The sequence below is a fragment of the Chiloscyllium plagiosum genome, chromosome 23 (assembly GCF_004010195.1).
Source record: "Chiloscyllium plagiosum isolate BGI_BamShark_2017 chromosome 23, ASM401019v2, whole genome shotgun sequence".
Lineage (NCBI taxonomy): Eukaryota > Metazoa > Chordata > Chondrichthyes > Orectolobiformes > Hemiscylliidae > Chiloscyllium > Chiloscyllium plagiosum.
The window spans coordinates 51,419,674-51,444,087 of NC_057732.1; the positions used below are offsets into that span (position 1 = coordinate 51,419,674).

Consider the following 24,414-nt stretch of genomic DNA (forward strand, 5'->3'; position numbering starts at 1 on the left):
CTTTTTTACACAGATAGTGGCTCGTGTGTGGAATGAACTGTGAAAGTAAGTGGTGGATAGAGGTATAGTTTAAATGACACTTAGATAAATTCATGAGCAGGAAAGGTTTGGAGGGATGTGGGCCAAATGCAGGCAGGTGGGACTAGTTTAGTTTGGAAATTTGGCCACCGTGGATGAGTTTGATCGAAGGGTCATTTCTGTGCTGTATGACTCTGGGACTTGATATTAGATCCTGAGGGGAGTTGACCAGGTGGATGTTGAGATGATGTTTCCCCTTGTGGGAGAATCTAGAACTAGAGTGCTGAGTTTAAAAATAAGGGGTCACCCATTTGAATTGAATTGAATTTATTGTCATGTGTACCGAGGCACAGTGAAAAGCTTTGTCTTGCGAGCAATACAGGCAGATCAGAGTTAAGTAGCGTAGATAAATAAATAATAGGTAAACAGCGGCAAAAACAAAAACACAGGTACAGGCGAATGTTAAGAGTTTGAGAGTCCATTCAGTATTCTAACAACAGTAGGGTAGAAACTGTTTTGAAACCGGCTGGTGTGTGTGTTTAGGCTTCTGTACCTTCTCCCCAAGGTTGTAGGAAAACATTGCCAGGGTGGGATGGATCTTTGAGAATGCTGGCGGCCTTTCCTTGACAGCGGGCCTGGTAGATGAATTCTGTAGATGGGAGACTGGCCTTTGTGATTGTCCGGGCCGAGTTCACCACTCTCTGTAACTGTCTCTGATCTTGAATGGTGCAGTTGCCATACCAGGTAGAGATACATCAAGAGAGAATGCTCTCGATGGCGCACCTATAAAAATTTGCAAGGGTATTCGCCATCATGCCAAATTTCCTCAGCTACCTGAGGAAGAAGAGACATTTTTGGGCCTTTATACCCAGTGCATCCACATGAAGAGTCCAAGAAAACTTGTTGTGGATGACCACTCCCAGGAGTTTGACACTCTCCACTCGTTCCACCTCTGGGCTGTTAATGTGTAGGGGGGCATGACTAACATCCCGTCGAAAGTCAATCATGAGTTTCTTGGTTTTGCTGGCATTGCAAGCTAGGTTGTAGTCAGTGCACCATTTTTCCAGGTCTTCCACCTCCCGTCTGTAGTCTGTTTCGTGCCATCTGAGATTCAACCAACTATGGTGGTGTCATCAGCAAACTTGTAAGTGGCATTAGTTTGGTATTTGGCGATGCAGTCATGGGTATACAGTGAATGCGTACCCTGTGGGGGGGCTCCAGTGTTGAGTGTTCGTGAGGATGAAATATTGACCCAATCTTCACTGACTGTGGGTCAGGAAACGTAGGATCCAGTTGTAGAGAGTGGGGCTTAGTCCAAGATCACTGAGTTTAGTAATCAGTCTTGAGAGAATAATAGTGTTGAAGGCTCATCTGTAGTCAGTGAGTAAGATTCTTATGTAGCTGTTCTTGGTGTCAAGATGTTCTAGGGAGGAGTGAAGGGCAAGTGATATGGTATCTGACGTGGATCTGTTGGTCCGATAGACAAATTGGAGTGGGTCAAGAGTCGTGGGGAGGCTGGAGTTGATTAATACCATGGCCAGCCTTTCAAAGCTCATGACCACTGATGTTAGGGCCACTGCACGGTAGTCATTGAGACAAGCTGCATGAGCCTTCTTAGGCACAGGGATGATGTTGGCCTCTTGAAACAGGCAGGGACAATAGCCATTTAAAACAGAGATGAGGAAACATCTTTTTCTCTGAGGGTTGAGAGTTTTTGGAATTCCCTTCTTCAAGAGGCAGTGGATGTAGTATCATTAAATATTTTAAAGGCAGAGGGAGGTGGATTCTTGATGCCCAGGTGGATTGAAGATTATCAGGGAAATGCAAGGATGTAGGGCTGAGGTTAAAATCAGATTAGCCATGGCGTCATTGAATGAGAGAGCAGGCTCAAAGGGCCAGGTGGCCTACTGTTGTTTCTTGTTCAGATCTAGCGTGCTTTAATTTGTGTGTCAGTCTTCTGGCTCCCCTCAGCATCATTGCCAAAGTTTCAACATCCCCTATAAGAAGAGACGATAGAGACTGGGCCTGGTCTAACTGTTCAAAGACAAAATGTTGTATTTTGTTTGGATTTCCTCAAACTTGGTTGGCTTTTGGTGAAGCTTCATGCTGTTGATCAGGTCCTTTGGAGATTAATACCCTGAAACATTCAGACCATTCATTCAATATTGCCTTTAATTCTGTTCCCTGTGTCGGTATATTGAGCACTTGATCTGTGCATGTAAATAAGTTGATTTGTTGCTTCCCAAACTCAGAGCTTCCAAAACCTCAGAGCATCCTCTACAGACCTCACACTTGCACACATCCTGGTATCAGTCTCAAACTTACGTGTGATTCACTCAGCACCTTATTTAAATCTCTATTGAAAGTAGCGAACAGCCAAGTCCCTAACACTGGCCCTGCAAAACACCACCTACATTTTTAATATTTATCCTATTTTTCTAACCAATCTGTTCAGGGATGTTATTACACGCATCTGGAGCAAGTGGAACTTAAACTGGGGCCTCCTGGTCCAGGAGCAGGGGCACTACCACTAAACCATAAGAATACCCTCAAAACACCATCTAATAACTGGCCTGGATGCAAATCCAGAATCCATGATCCCAACCTTCTGCTGATAGGCAATCAACCACTTTCACGGCACACAACGGATCCCTGCTAATTCCAAACATTTGTATCTTTCACCAACTTGTAACAACTTTATGTTGTTATCAGTTATTCAGTCACTGGGCATCCCATACTTGTAGAACAAGAAAGCTGTGATAGCTGAGTGAAGCTCAGGAAGAGGGATGAAACCGAGAATCTGAGTGATGTCCAATGAGAGTAACCATGACAAAGCCATCCATTGACCCTCAGTCAGAGAATGGTGTCTTGTTCCAGAGGACGTAAAGCTATTGAGATTGGCTGGCAATGTCTGCTTGGCATAGGGTGCTTTCACCTCTAAAATTTGACTTGAATTCAAATTGATGGGGTACAAGTTTTCTGTTGAAGACAGTAAGTGCTGGTAAATGGGATGAGGCTGAAGGTCAGGTATTTCTTATGTGTCAGTACAGACTCAGTGATCTGGAGGGCCTCTCCTTCACCGAATGATTCAATGATTCTAAGTAAAAGAGTGCGGGTCTAATGTTTAGCTCTGGCGGATTCCATTCAATTCGGATTCCTAATGGAAGGAGGTTGTGATGCTGGTGCCATGGTAATGTCACTGGGTTGGCCATCGAGCGGTCTCAGTCAAATGCTGAGAAACACGGGTTCAAATCCCACCATGGGAGATGGTGGTATTTAACTTCAAATGAATAAAATGTGGACCATGAGGTTTCTCCTGTTCATTGTGACCATGTTGTCTATCCCTGATTGTTGTAAAAACCCATCTGCTTTGCCAATATCCTTCAGAATAGGAATTCTGCTGCCCTTACCTGGTCTAGACTACATGTGACTCCAGACTTACAGCAATGTGGTCAACTCTTAACTGTCCTCAGGAAATAAATTATGGAACACCTGAGTTCAGGAGCAGTTAAGGCTGGACAACAAATGCTTGGTTTGCCAATGATGTCCACATTCCATGCAAGGATTTTAATAATCTCAGAAGCCAAAATTCTCTGAAGTTCCTTCCTTGCTCTTAAAAGTAATTGAGGACAACTCCAGGTTATCAATTGAACTTTGTGCCTAATACTGTTCTGAACAGAATCTATATCCATCTCGGTTATACATGGTCTATTCTGCTCCACAGAATAATTCAGCAGTCTCTATCCTCTACATCCTTCTCTCTCACTCTCCTCCAGGTACTGCTTCTGTTTCTGGGCAGGAGGGAAACTCTTCAAAATGTTGGTCCTTCTTGAGGCTTGTTTGATTTTGTGTCCACTTCACATAATTTTAAAATTACTGGATAAATTTTATAACCTACTCAATTCACTCATGCCTTTCAAAGTTTTAACAGTCAGACGATGTTCCACCTTGATCCTCTCCCCAATTAAAAACAAAATCCTGTAGTGAGCATCTCTCCCTAACTTATTATCAAGTGTTCCTGAGATGCAGCGGAACACTTCACATCCATTGAATATAGAATCATAAAATCCCTACAGTATGAAAACAGGCCATTAGGCCCAACAAGTCTACACTGACCATCCAAAGAGTCTCCCACCCAGACCCATTCCCCTACTCTATTACTCTACATTTTCCATGACTAATATACCTAATCTACACATATCTGAACACTATGGACAATCTAGCCTGGGCTTAAAAGTGTGTTGTTCCTTTGATGCTGCCTGACCTGCTGCACTTTTCCAGCAACACATTTTTAAGCTCTGATCTCCAGCATCTGCAGTCCTCACTTTTTCCTACAATCTAGCCTGGCCAAACCACCCTAACCTGCATATCTTTGGATGGTGGGAGGAAACCGGAGCACCTGGAGGAAACCCACGCAGACACGGGGAGAATGTGCAAACTCCACACAGACAGTCACCTGAGGCTGGAATTTAACTTGGGTCCCTGGCGCTGTGAGGCAGCAGTTCACCAAATGGTCCATAAGTACGCTGTAGAATGTACCACTTCTGGTCTCTGAACTTTTCAGATGAGCAGCAACGAACTCTTGTAAAAGGCTAGCCTCTGAAGTATCATCTTATTGAAACACATAAGATTCTTAGGGGATATGACAGGATAGAAACTGAAAGGTCATTTCCCCTTTTGGGAGATTCTCAGACAAGAGGGCATCATCTCAGGGTAAGAGGTCATAGATGAGGAGGAATTTCTTTTCTCAGAGCGTTGTGAATCTGTGGAATTCTCTAGCTCATGGGGCTGTGGAGGCTGGATCATTAAGTATATCCAAGAGTGAGATCAGCAAATTTTTAATTATTTAGGGAATCATTCAGGAAATTAGTGGTTCTCGGGGAAAGACAGGAAAGTGGAGCTAAGGTTTATCGGATCAGTCATGATCATTGAATGACAGAGCAGACTCAATGAGCTGAATGGTCGACTTCTGCTCCTATGTTTTATGGTCTTACAGTCTTACAATTGGACGTTAGGTCTTTAATTTGCCCTGTCCAAGATGGCAGTGGGGTAACAGTGCATTGTGCAGACTCCTTAGCTCAGGAACCTGGAGCTCATTTACTCTGTCCAATTTATTTTGTTTTCTCTTTGTAAAGAATGTTTCCATTTATTATGGACCTCAAAGGTATTTATTACCTGCTATTGACTTTGTCAGAAAGCATCTTCTCCCAGCCCAGGCCCAGCATATAGGCCTGACTCCTAGCGGCTCAGAATGGTGATATAGGCTTGACGCCTGGTGGGGAGGTCTTGGCCTGGCACAGTGGTCTTCTGCATCTTCCGGGTATACCGGTGGCTCATTGGCGTGAAGGTCCAGTTCTGGCGAGGTGGTCTCCTCCTTGTTTCGGAGGCAGTTTCTGGGTCTTCCAGTGGCCCAGTGTGGAGATCTCAGCCTGGCCTAGTGTGGCCGTCTTGACCCAGTTTTCCAGCGTACCCTGAATCCAGGAACGATTAATTAAACTGTGATGAACATTTACTTATTTTCTTCTTATTATTTATGACTTCCATCATTAAATTTGGTGCCATATATGGCAACTGCTAAAACTTTTCACTATTTTCAAAAAGTAACGGGTGACAGTTAAGTGCTAATCTATTCTAATTCCTCAGTTCACGCATCATTCCATTTGTTGTCCTATAATAAAGTGGCCTAGCCTTTAGGTTAGGAGAAAGTGAGGACTGCAGCTGCTGGAGATCAGAGCTGAAAAATGTGTTGCTGGAAAAGCGCAGTAGGTCAGGCAGCATCCAAGGAGCAGGAGAATCGACGTTTCGGGCATAAGCCCTTCTTCTTTCCTGAAGAAGGGCTTATACCCGAAACGTCGATTCTCCTGCTCCTTGGATGCTGCTTGACCTGCTGCGCTTTTCCAGCAACACATTTTTTAGCCTTTAGGTTATTCAATAAGGCCCATGTTAATTGAATATTCACTAAATATTGAGGTTTTGATGACTCCATTGTTTTCATGTCAAGGGTATAGCTTTCTTAAAAAAGCATCGTGCCAGACATTTACCACATATGTAAAGGTACATTTCACAGAATATCTCGAGGAAGGACATGATTGTTAATTCTCATTGGTTTCCTTCAGTTCACCAGTACTTGTGCCCAAATTGAAGATACACATCCCTATTGTGACAGGTGAGTTTCAAATCAGAGCATCTCGGGGAGGTGAAGCCCAATGGTGTTATGGCTGGACTATTACTGCAGAGACCAGGGAAGGTTCTGGGATTTGGGTTCAAATCCTGCAGAGGCAGATAGTGGAATGTGAATTCAATAAATAACTGGAATTAGGAGTCTAATGATGACCATGAAATCATTATCAATTGTCAGGAAAACCTATCTGGTTCACTGATGTCCATGGTCTAAACTACATGGTCTAGCCTACATGTAACTCCAGACCCACAGCAGTGTGCTTGACCACTGAACTATCCTCTGGGCAATTATAGATGGGCAATGATGCTGGCCTGAACAGTGACAGCACATCCCACCGGGCAGCACGGTGGCACAGTAGTTAGCACTGCTGCCTCACAGGCCAGAGACCTGGGTTTAATTCCCGCCTCAGGCGACTGACTGTGTGGAGTTTGCACGTTCTCCCTGTGTCTGCGTGGGTTTCCTTCGGGTGCTCCGGTTTCCTCCTACAGTCCAAAAAATGTGCAGGTTAGGTGAATTGGCCATGCTAAATTGCCCGTAGTGTTAGGTGAAGGGGTAAATGTAGAGGAATGGGTCTGGGTAGGTTGCTCTTCGGAGGGTCGGTGTGGACTTGTTGGGCTGAAGGGCCTGTTTCCACACTGTAAGTAATCTAATCTAATCTAAAAATCTAATCTAATCTAAGTAACTCCACAGAGGATGGTATCCCATCACCAAGTCACCCTTTATTTACATGTGCACAGTCAATGCCACTGACTCAGCAAGCTCAGGGCCAGCTCCTAGAGTGAGCAGAACCTCTGACCCTCCAGTTTATATCTGTCATCCAGGGCTCCCTGACTGGACCAGTTTAACAGCCCCAATTCTATAAGGTCCACTTGGCTGACCTGATTGAATTAAAATGAATTAGCTGTCAATGCTTTGAGTTTCTTTAAAAGCCAGGTTTTACTGTTATCTATCAGTTCCCCAACAGAATGTGAATTAAGCTCAAACAACAATGTCCAATTAATGGTCCCCTGCACTAATACTTCTTTATCAATTATATCAATCTCTCAAACAATTTGACTGAATCTCGATTTTGTTAACAGCACATTTTTCACTAATTTAAATATCTGCTATTCTCTTGATGTTTAATTATTTGTGTGGTTTAGTGCTAAAGACTGACCTTTCATCTCTTAGAGAACCTTTGCATTGTTAGTTATTTTCGTTTTCTAAGGCACTCTTTTTGTATCTAACTTAAATGAGTTAATCGCAACTGACTTCCTTCACCATCTGTATTGAATTTTAGTTCTCCTGAAGAACTTCTGAAATCCTTCTTTTTTAAAATTCCATTAGATTGAACATCGTTTTAGGGAAGAAATCATCTTCCAAATTTCTGAGGGCCCAATTTTGAAGTTAGACTGAACTGAGACAGAATAAAGTGTCTTATACTCTGAGTAAACCTCAAGCCAGTGTCAAATCAACATTCACACTTTCTAAGCCTTTGAAAGTGATTGTTAGGGTAGAAAGACACAGAAATTAGATCGTGAGTGATGGAGTGTAAGCAAGAATCTACAGTTTTGAAATCAGTACCAGGAAATTCAGAAGAGAAATCAGAAAATTGTCCTTTGTTGCAAAGTATGTAGAAAAGTTGAACCCTGTGCCAGTAACAGCAATAAGATTTTAGAAATTTTGATTCATTCCCAGGATGAGGGCATCGCTGGCCAGGCCAGCATTTATTGCCCATCTCTAATTGCCTAGAGGGCAGTTAGGAGTCAACCATATTACCGTGGGGACAGTGAGGTCTGCAGATGCTTGAGATCAGAGTTGAGAGTGTGTTACTGGTAAAGCACAGCAGGTCAGGCAGCATCTGAGGAGCAGGAAAATTGATGTTTCGGGCCAGCGGATCTGAAGTCACATGTAGGCCAGACCAGGTAAGGATGGCAGTTTCCTTTCCCAAAGGACACTAGTGAACCAGATTGAATCATGGTCATCATTAGACTCTGACCTCCATGGCTGGATTTGAACGTGGGTGCCCAGAACATTACCTGGGTCTCTGGATTAACAGTCGAGTAATAATACCATTAAGCTATTGCCTCCCCAGTGGCAAGTCAATTAAAGATTTTAAATCTGTGATTGATAGGTTATTACAAGACCAGGGTTGAACAGGCATATAAAGCCAATAGAGATGGATGGGGTTAAGTCACAGATGAGCCATGATCTCAATGAATGTTGGAACAAGCTTGAGGGGATGAATGACCTCCTCCAGTCCCAATGGACTTGTCAGTTATGGCATTTATCCAAATGACACTGCCACATCAATACTATTTTGCTGGTTAATTATATCCTATGTCTTTTTACTCAGTAAAATGGACTAAGACCGACGAAGATGCTCTTCCATGAATTGTTTATGTAAAAGGTTAAGGCACCATCGGGCTGCTGTCTCACTAGAGAGGGACGACTGATGGTGGTTTAACCTGAGGGTCACTATGCATCAGGCAAGGGGAGAAGTTGAGAAGCAGAGTCCTTCAGGGTAACTTCAGCCACTGTGGGAATTGAATCCATACTGTTGGCATCGCTCTGCATTGCAAACCAGCCATTCTAGCTAACCAATCCCCAATATAACCTAGCTGTAAAACAAAACTAGCATTAATATAACACATTGCCCATCCATCAGGTGTCTCAAAGTATGAGTAACAATCCCCATAGGAGAACTGTCAACGAAAGTGAACAAGTGACCTCCAAATGAAGAAACTACCAAAAAGATTTCACTCTCTGTAACTTTGGCTTCAACATGATCAGAGCTGGAGTAAATTCAAAATGAATTAGCAGACAAGTGATGCTTGAAATAAAGAAGACAATTTCACTTGAAGTAGTCAATTCAGCAAAGACACGTATTTCATAACATCTGCATCACTGCCCACGTAAATGTAGCACAACTTAGCGATACATAGTTAAACACAATATGTTGCTCTTTATTCAGACCATATTCGGTCAGCAGGACCATCTGACAACAGATTTAATTTCTGAGCTTTTTGGGTTTTATTATCATCAGTAAGATGCACATATACAAAACCTCTGTCCGACAGCTCACGGCTACCCTGATGGCGTAACTTTCCAGAGTCCCTTTTCAACTAGACAATAGACAATAGGTGCAGGAGTAGGCCATTCAGCCCTTCGACCAAACTGACCAAACAATAATGTGCTGCTGTATAGTTTGGCCATTTCTGGTAAATCTTTGGCACCTCTGACCCCTTCACACAGCTTCCAGATTTTAGACATTTTTAGTAGGCTCACTTATTGTGTCCTAGATTCCGATCTTATTTTTTTGCCAACAGAGAAACTGCCTGTTTATTAAGAGGGCTTTGCTTCTCTTCACAAAAATTCAACTTGTTCCTCTTTCACTCTCTGTCTGCTTTCTCTTTGTGCCTGCTTCTTATACTGGTTGTCTTCATCCTTCAGTTTGCCTGCATGCAGCTCTCTCTTGTGTTGAGTCTAATGACTTTTGTCTTAACCCAGTTGCTGTTTGCACTGCTTCCTGGTCAAGGGTCGCCATGTCTCATGGACCAGTATGAATATCAGCCAAAAAAATTACAATTGTTCCCTTTACAAGGGACAAATCTTTTTACAAGTCCCTTTCAAAATCGCTTAAAAACAATTGCCAATTAACTAAACATTTTAAAAGAAATTTAAACTATTTTTGGCACCCCTGTTTTGGGGTCAAAGGGCTTTACAGTCAGCGCATTCATTTTAAAGTGGTGTCACTGTTCTAATTTGGGATATTTAGCAGCCAATTTGCAAATTTCAGCAATACAATAATCACCTGATAATCTGTGTTTTGGTGACATTAATTGAGAAATAAATAATGACAAGGACACCAGGGATAGCTCCTGGCTGTTCGTCAGAATCATGCTGAGGGATCATTTATATTTACCCAAAAAGAAAGATAGAGCTTCAATTTAAGATCAAGTGATGGCGCCTCCTACAGAGCAGCGCTCCCTCAGTGCTGTATTGGAGCATTAACCTCCATCTTTGTACTCAGGACCTTAAGTGGGACTTAAACTAAGAACAGCAAGAGTTTGACCAGTTGAGCAAATGCATATGTATTAGGTACATGGCGGGTAAGATAAGGTAAGTGTAGAAGATTTGACATTAACATAGGCATTCTAAATTATTGGTTAAAATTGTTGACAGAGTATTGCAAAAGGCTCAGATATTGCCGCAACATTAAATTTTATTTCTATCTTCTTGATTATAATCATATATGAATCTGTTTTCTTTTAACTGAAATAATCTTGGATGATTTCCTTAAGTTTTTTTCCTGCATACCTCCCTGGAGAATGGTTGTCAGTAGAAGCCTATAATATTTTGCACTAATGAGCGTCTTACTGAAACTTTTGACAACTTACATAGTGGTGATTTTTCTTCAGACTATTCAAATTTTATGTGATTAAAGCTTGCTGAAGATGGGCAGAGATATTTATTTTAAAAGGAAATAGAAAGCCTTACTGGCTTACATTCAAATATCGTGTAAATCATTGACCATTCTGCTGAATAGAGTGCCTTATTGGCAGCTGGATAAAAGCTAATGAATTCATGCAATTTCCTGTAAGAAGATATTAAACTCTAGCTGTGCTGATAGTGCATTGTTAGGGCCTTTAAAGCATGGTCTGATAAGACTTTTCCTTGAAAAAGCTGCACAAGAAATCATTGTGTTTTTAATATACAGCAGCCTGCAAGCTGCTGCCACATAAAACTCTGCTCATTGTGTTTGCTTTTTGCAGACTTTCTCACTGTGTTTAATATACAAATATTTAAGATTAATTTGTGTGATTCCTCCATTGTTCTTAGTGCGTTCAGAACATTGTCATGTCTCAGACAATTATCTTCATGAGGACTCTATACATGTATGCACGTATAATCTTTCATTCAAATTAGTTTTTTAGCCATCTTGCCTAAGTTCACACTTGCATGTTTGGTGAATCTATTGTACATTTTCATTAGCCGATTTACAAGTGTAATACTGTGATGTGTGAATTCTGAATGTTGGAAACCTTCTGTTTCATAAGATGATGGCGTGCGTCACAGTCAATTCTGTGTTAAGCATCGTCTGTTTATAACTCAGGATCCTCATTCAGGCACAGCAGTCTCTGCCTCATTTGCTGCTGAGGGTTACACTGGGCTGAGAGATGCACAGCCTTCTGGCCTCTTATTTCTTTCTCCGGGTTCTCTCTGCTTTTTGTTTCTTCTCTTTTCTGCTGGCCACTTTCAAATCCATTCCAAAGTGTCAGCCTTGAGAGGTCACAATTCTCAGGACTGGCTGCCATTCATGCGTGTGTCAACTTCATATTCATTTCCGTGTAGCAGAGCTTTGGACACGTTGGAGGTTGTGACCTCGTGGCCAGTTCATTGGGTATACAGCTATCATCGATGTGGCTGAGCCAGCTCAGTGTGTGTGGATTGAATTAACACTCTCCAGAACCTCTCAGTTGGTGATCTTGTCCTACAGAGTTAAAAATCACACAACACCAGGTTATCGTACAACAGGTTTATGTGGAAGCACTAGCTTTCAGAGCGCTGCTCCTTCATCAGGTGCTTGTGGAGTATAAGACCATAAGACACAAAATTTCTGTCTCTTACAATCTTATGCTCCACAACCACCTGATGAAGGAGCAGCACTCTGAAAGCTAGTGCTTCCACATAAACCTGTTTTACGATAACCTGGTGTCGTGTGATTTTTAACTCTGTAGAGTTATGTCAGAGACAGTGAAGTTTGGCACTATAGAACATAGAACATTACAGCGCAATACAGGCCCTTAAAGTTGATGAGTCTATTACTGTTGCAGGCAGTGCGTTCCACACCCCTACTACTCTGAGTAAAGAAGCCACCTCTGACATCTGTCCTGTATCTATTACCCCTCAATTGAAAGCTATGTCCCCTCGTGTAGAGAGGTTAGGTACCGGCGCATTGCTGCAAGCGTGGAGCGGAGCTATGTCCCCTCGTGCTAGCCATCACCATTCCAAGGAAAAAGGCTCTCCCTGTCCACCCTATCTAACCCTCTGATTATCTTATCTATCTCAATTAAGTCACCTCCTTCTTCTCACTAACAAAAACAGCCACAAGTCCCTCAGCCTTTCCTCGTAAGACGGTCCCTCCATACCAGGCAACATCCTAGTAAATCTCCTCTGAATCCTTTCCAAAGCTTCCATATCCTTCCTATTCTGAGGTGACCAGAGCTGTATGCAATACTCCAAGTGTGGCCACACCAGAGTTTTGTACAGCTGCAGCATGATCTTATGATTCTGAAACTCAATCCCTTTACCAATAAAAGCTGACACAATGTTTGCCTTCTGAACAACCCTATCAACCCGGGTGGCAACTTTCAAGGATCTATGTACCTGGGCACTGAGATCTCTCTGCTCATCTACACTATCAAGAATCTTAACCATTAGCCCAGTACTCTGCATTCTTTTCACTCCTTCCAAAGTGAATCACTTCACACTTTTCTGCATTAAACTCCATTTGCCACCTCTCAACTCAGCTCTGCAGCTTATCTATGTCCCTCTGTAACTTACAACATCCTTCATCACTATCCACAACTCTACCGACCTTAGTGTTGTCCACAAATTTACTAACCCATCCTTCTATGCCCGCATCCCAGGTCATTTATCAAAATGGCTTTTCTAAAAATGGCAAACAACAGTGGCCCCAAAACAGATCCTTACGGTACACCACTAGTAACTGAACTCCAGGATGAATACTTCCCATCAACCACCACCCTCTGTCTTCTTTCAGCTAGCCAATTTCTGATCCAAACCGCTAAATCACCCTCAATTCCATGCCTCTGTATTTTGTGCAATAGCCTATCATGGGGAACTTATCACATGCCTTACTTACATCCATATACACCACATCAACCACTTTACCCTCATCCACCTGTTTGGTCACCTTCTCAAAGAATTCAGTAAGGATTTTGAGGCATAACCTACCCTTCACAAAACTATCCCTAATCACTGTTTGAGTTTTCTCCTACCTTGCCCAAGTTGGCCAGCTCTCATCATTGTAATGGAACGCTGTTTCAACTGGGAGAGTCATCTCCTCTCTTCCTAACCACCTCTCGGACAGTTAAAAAAATATATCAATTTCTTTTTACCATGCAGTGCAGTGAAAGGTCAAAGAGTCCTTTCTGTAAGAGTGACTGAATCCAGTACGTGTCAGAGAGCAAGTGACTCCAAACCACCTGCAGTATGAATGGAGTTCTGTATAGACTGTGGTTTTTTACAACAAGGAAGACACATTGGAAAGCATTAACTTGCTTTTGGTTTACAATAGTCAAGGGTTGTAGTTAGAGCAGGCAGTGATGTTCCCCTCCCAAGTAGCCTCTGTAATTTCCTACGCAGGAACCTTAACCATGAACAGCAGCTGGCATAGCTAAGCGAGCTGGCATGTCCTTACAGTATATATTGATGCCAAGCTCTCTGCCCAGGGAGAAGGTCCTTTCTAAGTCTACCCAGTCAAACCTTCTCTACATTTAGAAAGAGCTCCATCATGTCACGCCTCAGCCTTTGGTTTCAGGAGAAACTGTATTCAATCATCCCTGTATAATCTCAGCTTGTCCAGAAACATACAACTTTTTCATGTAAACTTCTATTAGAATTAGAATTAGATTTATTGTGATGTACAGAAGTACAGCAGTACAGTGAAAAGTTTACAATGTCACCCCTCATAGCACCATCTTAGGTACAAAGTACCTCGGTAAAAATACTCAATACAAAGTAGAGAAATAAAGAAAACAAAGTTCCATTACACTGCAGAAGAAATTTACAAGGATGTTGCCAGGACTCAAGAGTCTGAGATATAGGGAGAAGTTGGACAAGCTGGGATTTTTATCTTTGAGCATGGGAGACTGAGGTGGGATCTTATAGACGTGCATAAGATCATGAGGGACATGGATAAGGTGAATGCACTCAGTCCTTTTCCCAGGGTTGGAGAATCAAGGGCTAGAGGGCATCAGTTTAAGGTTAGCAGGGAAAGAATAAAAGGGAACCTGAGGGGCAACATTTTTACACAGAGGGTGGTACGCATATGGAATGGGCTGCCAGTGGAAGTGGTTGAAGTGGGTATATTAACAACATTTAATAGACATTTGGACAAACACATGGATAGGAAAGGATTAGAAGGATATGGGCCTAGTGCAGGGAAATGGGGTTAGAGTGGATGGACATTTTGGTTGGTGTGGACCAGTTTGGGTCAAAGGGCCTGTCTCCGTGCTGTAGAACTCTATGACTCTATGGCAGTGATTGATAGTATAAGATAGTATTTGTATCTGAACATTAATTTCCAGATCTCAATATACTGCTCCTCGCATTTTACAATGTTTTTGTTACATTTACCTTTGTGCCGCGTTTTCTGTTTATAAAACACCAAATGACCAGACCCGAATCAACCTTTCATTTTGGAAAATGCAAGATCAATTCTGCCTGTTAATTACATTGAAGGGAAGGCACTCCTTTTAGGAGGCTCCTTCATTCAAGAGATTTTTCTGTGAAACTGTGGTACGTAGAGATTGTGAATAATACGTTACTTAGTAACATTGGTTGTCAGGACGTGGGGTGTTGCATAGTCTTTCTGACGACCGTTTCCTTTTTGATGACTGACTTGTCTCTCCCCGCTCCTTTCCATTTTATAAATTGCATTTGATTTCTTGAGCACAAACTCCCTGGGACATGCCAATGCCGCTGCGGGTAATTACAATGCACAGTGAAACTCATTGTGCCCTTCCTCCAAAACAATTAAAATGTGTTAGATGCAGTTCTTACTGTTAGGTCGAAAGGGATCAAAGGGTATGGGTGAGAAGGCAGGAACAGAGGGCTGAATTGGATGAAGGGCCACGACCCTATTGAATGGGGGAGCAGGTTTGAAGGGCTGAATGGCCTACTCCTGCTCCTATTTTCTATTTTCCTCTGAATTCCAGATATTTTCTAATCAACCTTTATTTACACACCTCCAGGGGAGGTGAGAGTTGAGCAGCGTTGTCCTAAACCTGGACTTCCCTGGGTGGAGATGGGAAGCTGCTGAGAAATGTTTGTGAATGAATAAAGAATAAATTGCGACGCTGTTTCTGTTTTTCTGTTAGAGCGCTGCAGAGTCCCAGAAGCTTTGGCATGCCAAGTAACGGACTCACAAGTGTGTGTAACTATATCTGTGAGACCTCAGTGTGGTGTTTTCCCCGCAGCCTCATAATTCACTTGGTAAGCAAGTGTAATGTGTGGTGGAGTACTGGAGAACATGCATATACGTTGTGTTTGCCACCTCACCAAGGAAAGTATAGAATCAAGTAGCATTACTGCCTGTGGCAGCTGGAAATAGCCTGCCTGTTGGTAAGTTTCGCAGCACACTTTAGTTGTTCTGATTGCAGTTCCCTTTTTAATAATAGAGATTAAATGGAAACCTGGCTGGAAATTGCAGCCTCAATGTGTTGAGAATGTGTGAAGATTCCCCTTACACTGCAATACAGGAAGGAACACATTAGCCACAGCTGTCAGAAGATTGACCTTTATTCTGTAAGTCAGAGACAGGTGGAGACAAGGACCCGAGACCAGAGAATATTACAAGCTGTATCGGTGTTATTGGCAGTTACAGACTGACATAATCTATTTACATTGCAATTCAACAGTCAGTGAACTGCTGCCAGTGACTCTTGGGCACATCATTTTCTTGGGATGAAAGTCTGTCAATAGACACTGAGGAGATGCTTTAGTTCTTGTGTTATTCGTTCCCTGGCTAAGCCAGTATTTATTACCCAGCCCTAATTGCCCAGAGGGCAGTTAAGAGCCACCTCATGCTGTGGGTCTGGAGTCACATGTAGGCCAGACCAGGTAAGGGCGGCAGATTTCCTTCCCTAAAGAACATCAGTGAAGCAGATGAATTTTTCCCCGACAATTAACAATTGTCCCATGGTCATTATTACACTCTTAATTCCATATTTTTTGATTTAGATATCAAATTCCACCATCTATCACAGTGAGATTGGAACCCAGGTTCCCAGAACACTGCCTGGATCTCAAGACTAATAAATTTAGCCATTATTCCATTAAATCATCACCCCCCCCCCTTGTCACCATAGCTGATGACATTTCTACTAATGAACGATAACCCCGCGCAGCTTCCATCAACAGAATGAAATTTGAATACTGATTCTTTTGAAGAGAAAGTGAGGACTGCAGATGCTGGAGATCAGAGCTGAAAATGTGTTGCTGGAAAAACTCCTGAAGAAGGGCTCATGCCCAAAACATCGATTCTCCTGCTCCTTGGATGCTGCCTGACCTACTGATGCTTTTGGCATTGTTTGAGCTGTATGTTTGGCTATAATTTACAGCTGATTGCCATGTGTAATAACTCAGCATAGCCAACCAGAACAGAACATTATTTATTGTTGAACACCTACCTGCAGCCATTGCTCAAGATTAGCTGAGGCAATGGTGTTGGGGTATTATTGCTGGACCGATAATCCAGAGGTCCAGATAATGTCTTTGGGGACCTGGGAAATTCCAGAGACCTGGGTTTGAAGCGCACTGTGGTAGAATTTGAATTCATTTAAAGAATCTGGAATTAAGAGTCTAATGTTGATCCTGAATCTGTTGCTAATTGTCAGAATAACCTGCCTGGTTCATTAATGCTCTTTAGGGAAAGAAACTGTCATCTTTACCTGGTCTGGTCTACACGTGACTCCAGACGCCGAGCAATGTAGCTAACTGTTTACAAGTAAGAGTGGAGAATAAGTGCTAGCTTAGCCAGAGACACCATCATCCCACGAATGACCAAAGAAATGGTGTATGTAGTCTAGTCCTCGCCTGGGACAGGTAGTTCTACAGATCCAAACCTTTTTGGTTTCTCTCCTTTTTTTTCTCTTTCTTTATCCAGAAGTTGTCTTACAGACAGCTGAACAGCCCTCCCACCACCCAATCACTGTGAGTTCACTTTGTGTTCTTTAAACTGCTAACTACCACAGTGAACACCTGGATAGTCAATTCAAATATTCACGAGCAAAGCCCATTATGGGCAAGGCGAAACATCGTAATGTGAGGGGGAGGTAGGGAGTGAGGGAAGGGGCTAAATCAACATGGAGTTGGAGAAAGAAATAAAGTACTGCTCCACCCCCCCCTCCCCAGCCTGATGTCTACCTCCCTCTAAAGACATCGAGGGTTTTGGTGGACACTGCACGCTCCCTCTTCAAGGACATGCACGCATGAACATAACCATGCAGTGGGTCTGCCTTATAAAGGGCACCGCTGGGCAGGTCATTGCCCTATACTGGGTACCTCACACTCAATGAACTGCACACAGAGATGCATTCATTCTTCAACATGGTCCTTGTAATGGTTATGACTGCATGAGAGCAGCGCGGTTATGCTGCAGCTCTATAGACCACACTTGGAATATTGGGTTCAGTTCTGGTCGCCTCATTATAGGAAGGATGTGAAAGCTTTAGAGAGGGTGCAGAGGAGATTTACCAGGATGCTACCTGGATTGGAGGGCATGTCTTATGAAGAAAGATTGAGGGAGTTGAGGCTTTTCTCATTAGAGTGAAGAAGTATGAGAGGTGACTTGATAGAGGTGTACAAGATGATGAGAGGCATAGATAGAGTGAATAGTCAGAGACTGTTTCCCAGAGTGGAAATATCAATCACAAGGGGGCATAATTTTAAGGTAATTGGAGATGTCAGATGTTCTTTACACAGAGAGTGGTGAATGCATGGAATGCATTACAAGCAGTGATGGTTGACTCAGATACATTAGGGACATTTAAGCGACTCTTGGATAGGCACATGGATGATGGTACAATGACGGGTATGTAGGTTAATTTGATCTTAGAGTAGGATAAAAGGTCGGCACAATATTGAGGGCCGAAGGGCCTGTACTGTGCTGCACTATTCTATGTTCTATCTTCTATCTATGAAGGCTTTCTTGATATATACCAGCATTAATAATTCTGTTGAAAAAACGCTGTCATTAGGCGTAGCTTGATTGATACATCATCAAAGGCCATAAATCAGATGTATTTCTCATTCTCTGAGGTGGATTCTCTCAATTTTAAGGTCTTGTGGAAAAGATTGCAATCTTGTATCTTCTGAAGCTGATTTGCGTGTAAAAAGTGGCTTGTAGAGTGTCACTCACTCAATGATAAAGCATTGCTCAGTGTACAAACAATCAGGACTTTAATATTGTTGGTGTCTGAAGCCCAACGTCGAATGTGCTGAAAGTGAAAAACCAGCCAAAGAAAAACTAAACAGCGATTTCAAAAAGATTAACAAACCTTCCAAATAAGTGGTCATTCATCATTGGATGTGGAATGAAATGTAACAATAAGTTGTTCCATTGAGATTGTAACACACAAAGGTATTAACATACGATACAGCTCTGACCAACATTTCTTTATTTCTTTGGAGGGAAAATAGATTCCAAAGCCTGAAAAATGATGAGCAGTAAATGTCTGGAATGTACAAGATACATTTTCTAAGTAGGGGTGCTGGGTGGGTGGGAGGGTTGATGGGATGCTATCTCTCTACTCCAGCTCCCACCACCCAAGAGTTTATTTCTGTATCTTTTGATGATGATGAGTCATTAACACATGCCCTGTGGGAAACAGAGGGGAGCTGCTGATTGTTGGTTAATTCAAATTATCAAATTTGCAGCAAACCTCCCCCAGAGTTGTTTTATTCAATTCTTTGATAGCAGTTGTTGGATAATTCGAAGCATTTTATCAGCAAAATATCTTAATGTTACCAGGACAATCTCCCAGAAAGGAAAATCGACCTTCTAACCTTCCCCCTTTCTAACTGAAGGACTGCCCTGAACCTGTCTTCCCCATCCATCTGTAGGTTCACCACTCCCAGCATCTCCCCCTGTACCATCGGCAATTGGAACACCTTGCCCCAGTCCCTTCCTCACAGACTTACAGCTTTGCCTTTCCAACAAACTCTGATAAGAACATAGTAAGCAGGAGCAGGAATAGGCCATTTGGTCCATCGAGCCTTCTCCCTCATTCACTAAGATCCTGGCTAATCTTTTCACGAACTCAACTCTACTAATCTGCTCTAGATTAGAATGTTGCTGGAAAAGCACAGCAGGTCAGGCAGCATCCAAGGAGCATGAAAATCGACGTTTTGGACAAAAGTCCTTCATCCGGAATAAAGGCAGGGACCCTCCTGGGTGGAGAGATAAGGGGCTCCCTGCCTCATTCCTGATGAAGGACTTTTGCCCAAAACGTCGATTTTCCTGCTCATCGGATGCTGCCTAACCCGCTGTGCTTTTCCAGCACCACTCTAATCTAGACTCCCATCTCCAGAATCTGCAGTCCTCACTTTTTCCACTAATCCGCCCGATCACCATAACCCAGATTTCCTTTACTGCTCAAGAATCTATCTTTGCCTTAAAAACACTCAACAAGGCTGCCTCAACACCTTCACTGGGCAGGGAATTCCACAGATTCACAACCCTTTGGGTGAAGAAGTTCCTCCTCAGCTCAGTCCTAAATCTACTCCCCCTTATTTTGAGGCTATACCCTAGAGGCTAGTTCTAGTTTCTCCCGCCAGTGGAAACACTATCCTTGCTTCTATCCTATCTATTGCCTTGATGATTTTATATGATTCTATAAGATCCCCCCTCATTCTTCTACATTCCAATGAGTACAGTCCCAGTCTATTCAATCCCTCCTCATAAAGCAACCTTCTCAATTCTTGAATCAACCAAATGATCTGGGCCTCCTTACAGTCATTGAGGTCGATGGCACCGGAAAAGACCCTTCAGCCCATCAAGTCTGTGCTGATCAAAAGCAACCACCTGACCATTCTAATCCCATTTTCCACCACATGGCCTCTTCGCAATGCTTGCTGCTTTCCCTCCCCATGTCGCTGTTACCTCACAGGAGCTTTAGATAAGCAGGGGGGACTGTCAACAATTTAGCGGAGGTGTATTCTCAAGTTTATTTTAGGGAGATGATTTCTGTAACCTTTCAGAAACTTTCATCCACAAAAGCAGACACATTGGTTGGCCCTCCCAATCTGCTGATAGACATACAGTGTCATAGAGTCATACAGCACGGAACCAGACCCCTCGGTCTAAAGCATCCATGCCAACCACATATCCTAAATTAATCTAGTCCCATTTGCCAGCACTTGGCCTGTAGGAACTCTAATGTCCCACTGTAGCACAGAATGGTCAGCAAGTATGATCTTCTTGCTTGGAAAGGAACTGTGATAAGCTTTTAAATGTTTTTTTTTAAACAAAAAAAATTCCTCAATGGGATTTCCTCAGCCTTAGAACAGCAATGTGTGGATGGTACCATTTTTCCGGAGTGTGTAACTGGATTAGGGCTGGTAGATCAGAGGCTGGCCATGGTCTCAAACTGAAGTGTTTGTTCTTGTAATCGGAGCTGAGCATTTATTCTGCTATCTTCTTGCTTCCAGAATAAAACACGAGAACATTGTGGCCCTGGAGGACATTTACGAGAGTCCAAATCACTTATACCTTGTGATGCAGCTGTGAGTATGAGACTGAGTCAAAATAATATTTTCCAGTGTTTGGAACATTATGCAGTTTGCAACTATGAAATCTTTTTTGACGAGCTAACACATACAATAATTGCCTGGGTGAACACAATTTTAGATCTGACAGTAAAGTAAACAATGAGTCTAATTATTGTAGTAGCAAATTTGTAAGTAAAAATGGGCAACGGTTGATAAATCTATCGACATGCTTACGATAAAGTTTCAGAACTGAATAGAGCTGACTAAACCAATCAGCGGCTTCAGAAATTCCTAGAAACCATTGGGTGTCATTGCCAATTTTGGTTGGGTGCATTCCTGGTGGCTATGTCACCTGCCCCCATCCTACCTTTGGTCCTCCAAGGGTCTTCAATTGTGTGGAATTATCAGAGAAACTGGCTTCATTCCCTTCCTACAGCAGGAAAGGTTGGGACGAGATTTGATCAAGGGTTCAAAGTCACGAGGGCTCTAGTAATAGTAAATAGAGAGAAACTGACCCATTGGCAGAAGGATCACAAACTAGAAGACACAGGTTCAAAGTAATGGGCCAAAGAACAAAGGCAACATGAGGAGAATTCCATCCACTGCACTGAGAGTTTCTGTCTGAGAGTGTAGCAGGGGGCTGATTCAAGCAATGCATTCCAAAAGCAAATGGATAAGTACACAATGGGGAAAGGTGTGGGGGTTTTCGGGGGAAAGGGTAGAGGAGTGTGACTAGCTGAGTTTCACTTGCAGAGAGCTGATATTGTCTCAGTGGGCTGATTGGCTTTCTCCTGTGTTGTAACTGCCTTCACAGTGAGCACCTTCTATCATCAATTGGAGAACAAACAGAACTTTACTAATAATAAGGCAAAGAACTGCAGATGTTGACAATCTGAAGCAAAAACAGCAATTGCTGGAGAAACTTGGCAGGTTTGGCAGCATCTGCGAAGAGAGAAAACCGGGTTAATGTTTCAAGTCCAGTGACTCTTCATTAGAATCTTATTTATGATTGGAGATAATTAAGCATCCATCAAACAGCCTGTTTGTCCCATAACTGGTATATTACAACTAATCAATGACAAAAATTGCGACTTATTTTGTAAGGTCCCTGCCATGTCTCTCTTGGGTTTTGTATAGCCGTGCGCTGGGAATTAATTCCTGGAGACTCTGCGATGATATCAGAGGATTAGCAAGTTTATTTTGGGCTGTAACAATGGTCACTTTACCAAACAGGAGTGACGTTTGGAGTGAATGGTTTACTCATGTCATTGTTTCTACATATTTCAGTTGTCTTTATTGTGAGAATAAGCCATAATTGCACTGTGATATTAATGTAAAAATGCCTGTTGTTTTCCTGTAAATCCCTTTTATCCTCTATATTTTGCAACCTCCAGTTTTCAAGAGACTGTTCCCAAGCTGGTATGAAGCTGAAACTCACATTGAAATGAATGCTCCAAAGTGCCACAAGCTAATCCCAGTTGGAGACTTTCTGGGAGAAAGGAGATCACAGTGGAAGTGCCTACTCAGGCAGGAGATGGTGATGTTAGCTTTTGAACAGCAGTGCAACCTAGTCTAGTAAGCTGGTTGGCTTCTATAGGTAATCTATGGTTCAGAGTCAGCTCAGCTTCAATTCCTATTTTGGCCTTGCCTCCTGTATAATGTGGAGTGGTACCCTGTAAAAAAACTATATTGTCAACTCTTCCCCCCAGTCTCTCGATATTATCTTCAAGATATTAAGAGGAAATGACAGAGTAGAGAAAGATAAACTATTTCCACTGGCTGGGGATTCTATAATGAAGGTCTGAGAATGAGGGCCAGACCATTGAGGAGAGATGTTAGGAAGCACTTCTACACACACAGGGTAGGAGAGGTTTGGAACTCTCTTCCACAAATGGCAGGGGATGCTGCACCAGTTGTTAATTTTTAAATCTGAGATAGATATATTTATTGTTGAGCAAAGGTATTAGGGGAAATGGGCCAAAGTCAGATAAATAGAGTTAGGCCACAGATCCCAATGAATAATGGAACAAACTCAAGGGGCTGAATAACCTAACCCTGCTCCTATGTTGCTATATTTTCTGATAGAAAGATGCCCACAGCCCCTCATGGACTATGCCCATGACCTACTGACACCTAGTGTACGATACTACCCAGCTGCTGGGAACACTGCTCCTGGCATACTGAATTCACCTAATGTCAAAGAATCAACTCATTTGAACATTTCTTTGGTACATTGGAAGAGGAAAAAACTTCTCTGCAAAGAGCAACATCCAGAATTGTCCTGGGATGCAATAGACATTGTTGCGAGGAACCAAGGTGAAGTATTGTAGAAATGTTAAATAGTTTTCTTTTAATTTTCCTTGAACACTTTTTGATTATGAAAATCTTGGAGTTAGGGGAGATAGATGATTGGATTGAATTATTGGTGGTGGAAGGTCATATGATTCGATGACGTAGAGTTGGGAAAATGTTGATACCCTCAATGGTGTGGGAAGATGCCACTTGACATTTTAGCCCGGATTTTCTGATTATTAATTATTGTAGTGACATTTGGAAAGCACATAGATTGGGAAATGAATCTTGAAGGATACAGGGCATTCAGGAATGACAAGAAACAAGGGAAAAACTGGGGCATTGGCTCTGCTAATTCATTATCGTACTAGTGCAATCGAAAGGAATGACGTACATTCAGGAAACCAAGACATGGAAACAATTAGAAGTGAGAAATGATACAAGTGGATCGAACAGTTATTTTTGCACCTGTCTTCATTATAGAGAGTACAATAACATCTCTGAAGCAGCAATAAATTGGGAAGTAGATAAATAAATAAATAAATGGAGGGACTGGGGAAAAACGCGATCACTGGAGAAGTGGTAGTGAATAAATTAATAGAGACAGGGCTGAGATAGTTGATGCATTGGTTTCAATGTTCCAAAACTCTTGGTTCAGGGATGTTTCCATTTGATTAAAAAAAAAGCAAATCTAATTCTTATTTAAAAATGGGGGAAGGTAGAAACCAGGCCCATTTAGTTAACATCTGTCAGAGGGAAACTGATAGAAAATATTATTTCAGAAGTTATAGCAGGGCAGTTGGATAAGGCTAAGGTAATCAGGCAGATTCAGCTTAGTTTATTGAAAGGGAAATTTTGTTTAACCCATCTATTAGAGTTCTTTGAGGATGTAAAATCTACTGGGGTTAAAGAATAACCAGTGAATGTACTGTTCTTACTTTTCCAAAAGACATTTCATAGGGTGTCACATCAAAAGTTACAGCAGAAAGGAAAAGGGTGTAATAGATAACATATTGGCATGGATAGAAGATTGGCCGGCCAACAGGAAACAGAGAGTACAGATGAATGGGTCTTTTTCTGGTTGGCAAGATATAACAAGTAGTATACCACGGCAATTTACAATTTATGTGAATGAGTTTGATGAAGAATGGAAGGTATGTTTGTCCTTGACACAAAGACATTGTGAAGACGACATATGGAGGCTAAAAAAAATAGAAAGGTTAAGTGAGCGGGCAAAGACTTGGTAAGTTGAGCGTCATGTAAGAAAATTGCCCATCTTGGCAGGAAGAATAAAAAAGGATTTGATTATTTAAAGATCACGAGGTTGCAGATCTCAGAGATGCAGAGGGACAGTAGATGTCCTAGAGCATGAATCACAAAATGTTAGTATATAGGGACAGCAAATGATCAAAAAGCTAATGAAA

The 24,414-nt window shown here is 42.3% G+C and overlaps 1 protein-coding gene across 1 annotated transcript in view; it reads left to right on the forward strand.

Moving 5' to 3' along the window:
- Window positions 1-24,414, forward strand: part of camk1da (calcium/calmodulin-dependent protein kinase 1Da) — a 438,515-nt gene that overhangs the window by 199,941 nt on the left and 214,160 nt on the right. Inside the window, exon 3 of the mRNA XM_043714161.1 lies at window positions 20,639-20,713. Coding sequence (XP_043570096.1) covers window positions 20,639-20,713 — 75 coding nt within the window. The remainder of the gene's footprint in view (window positions 1-20,638; window positions 20,714-24,414) is intronic.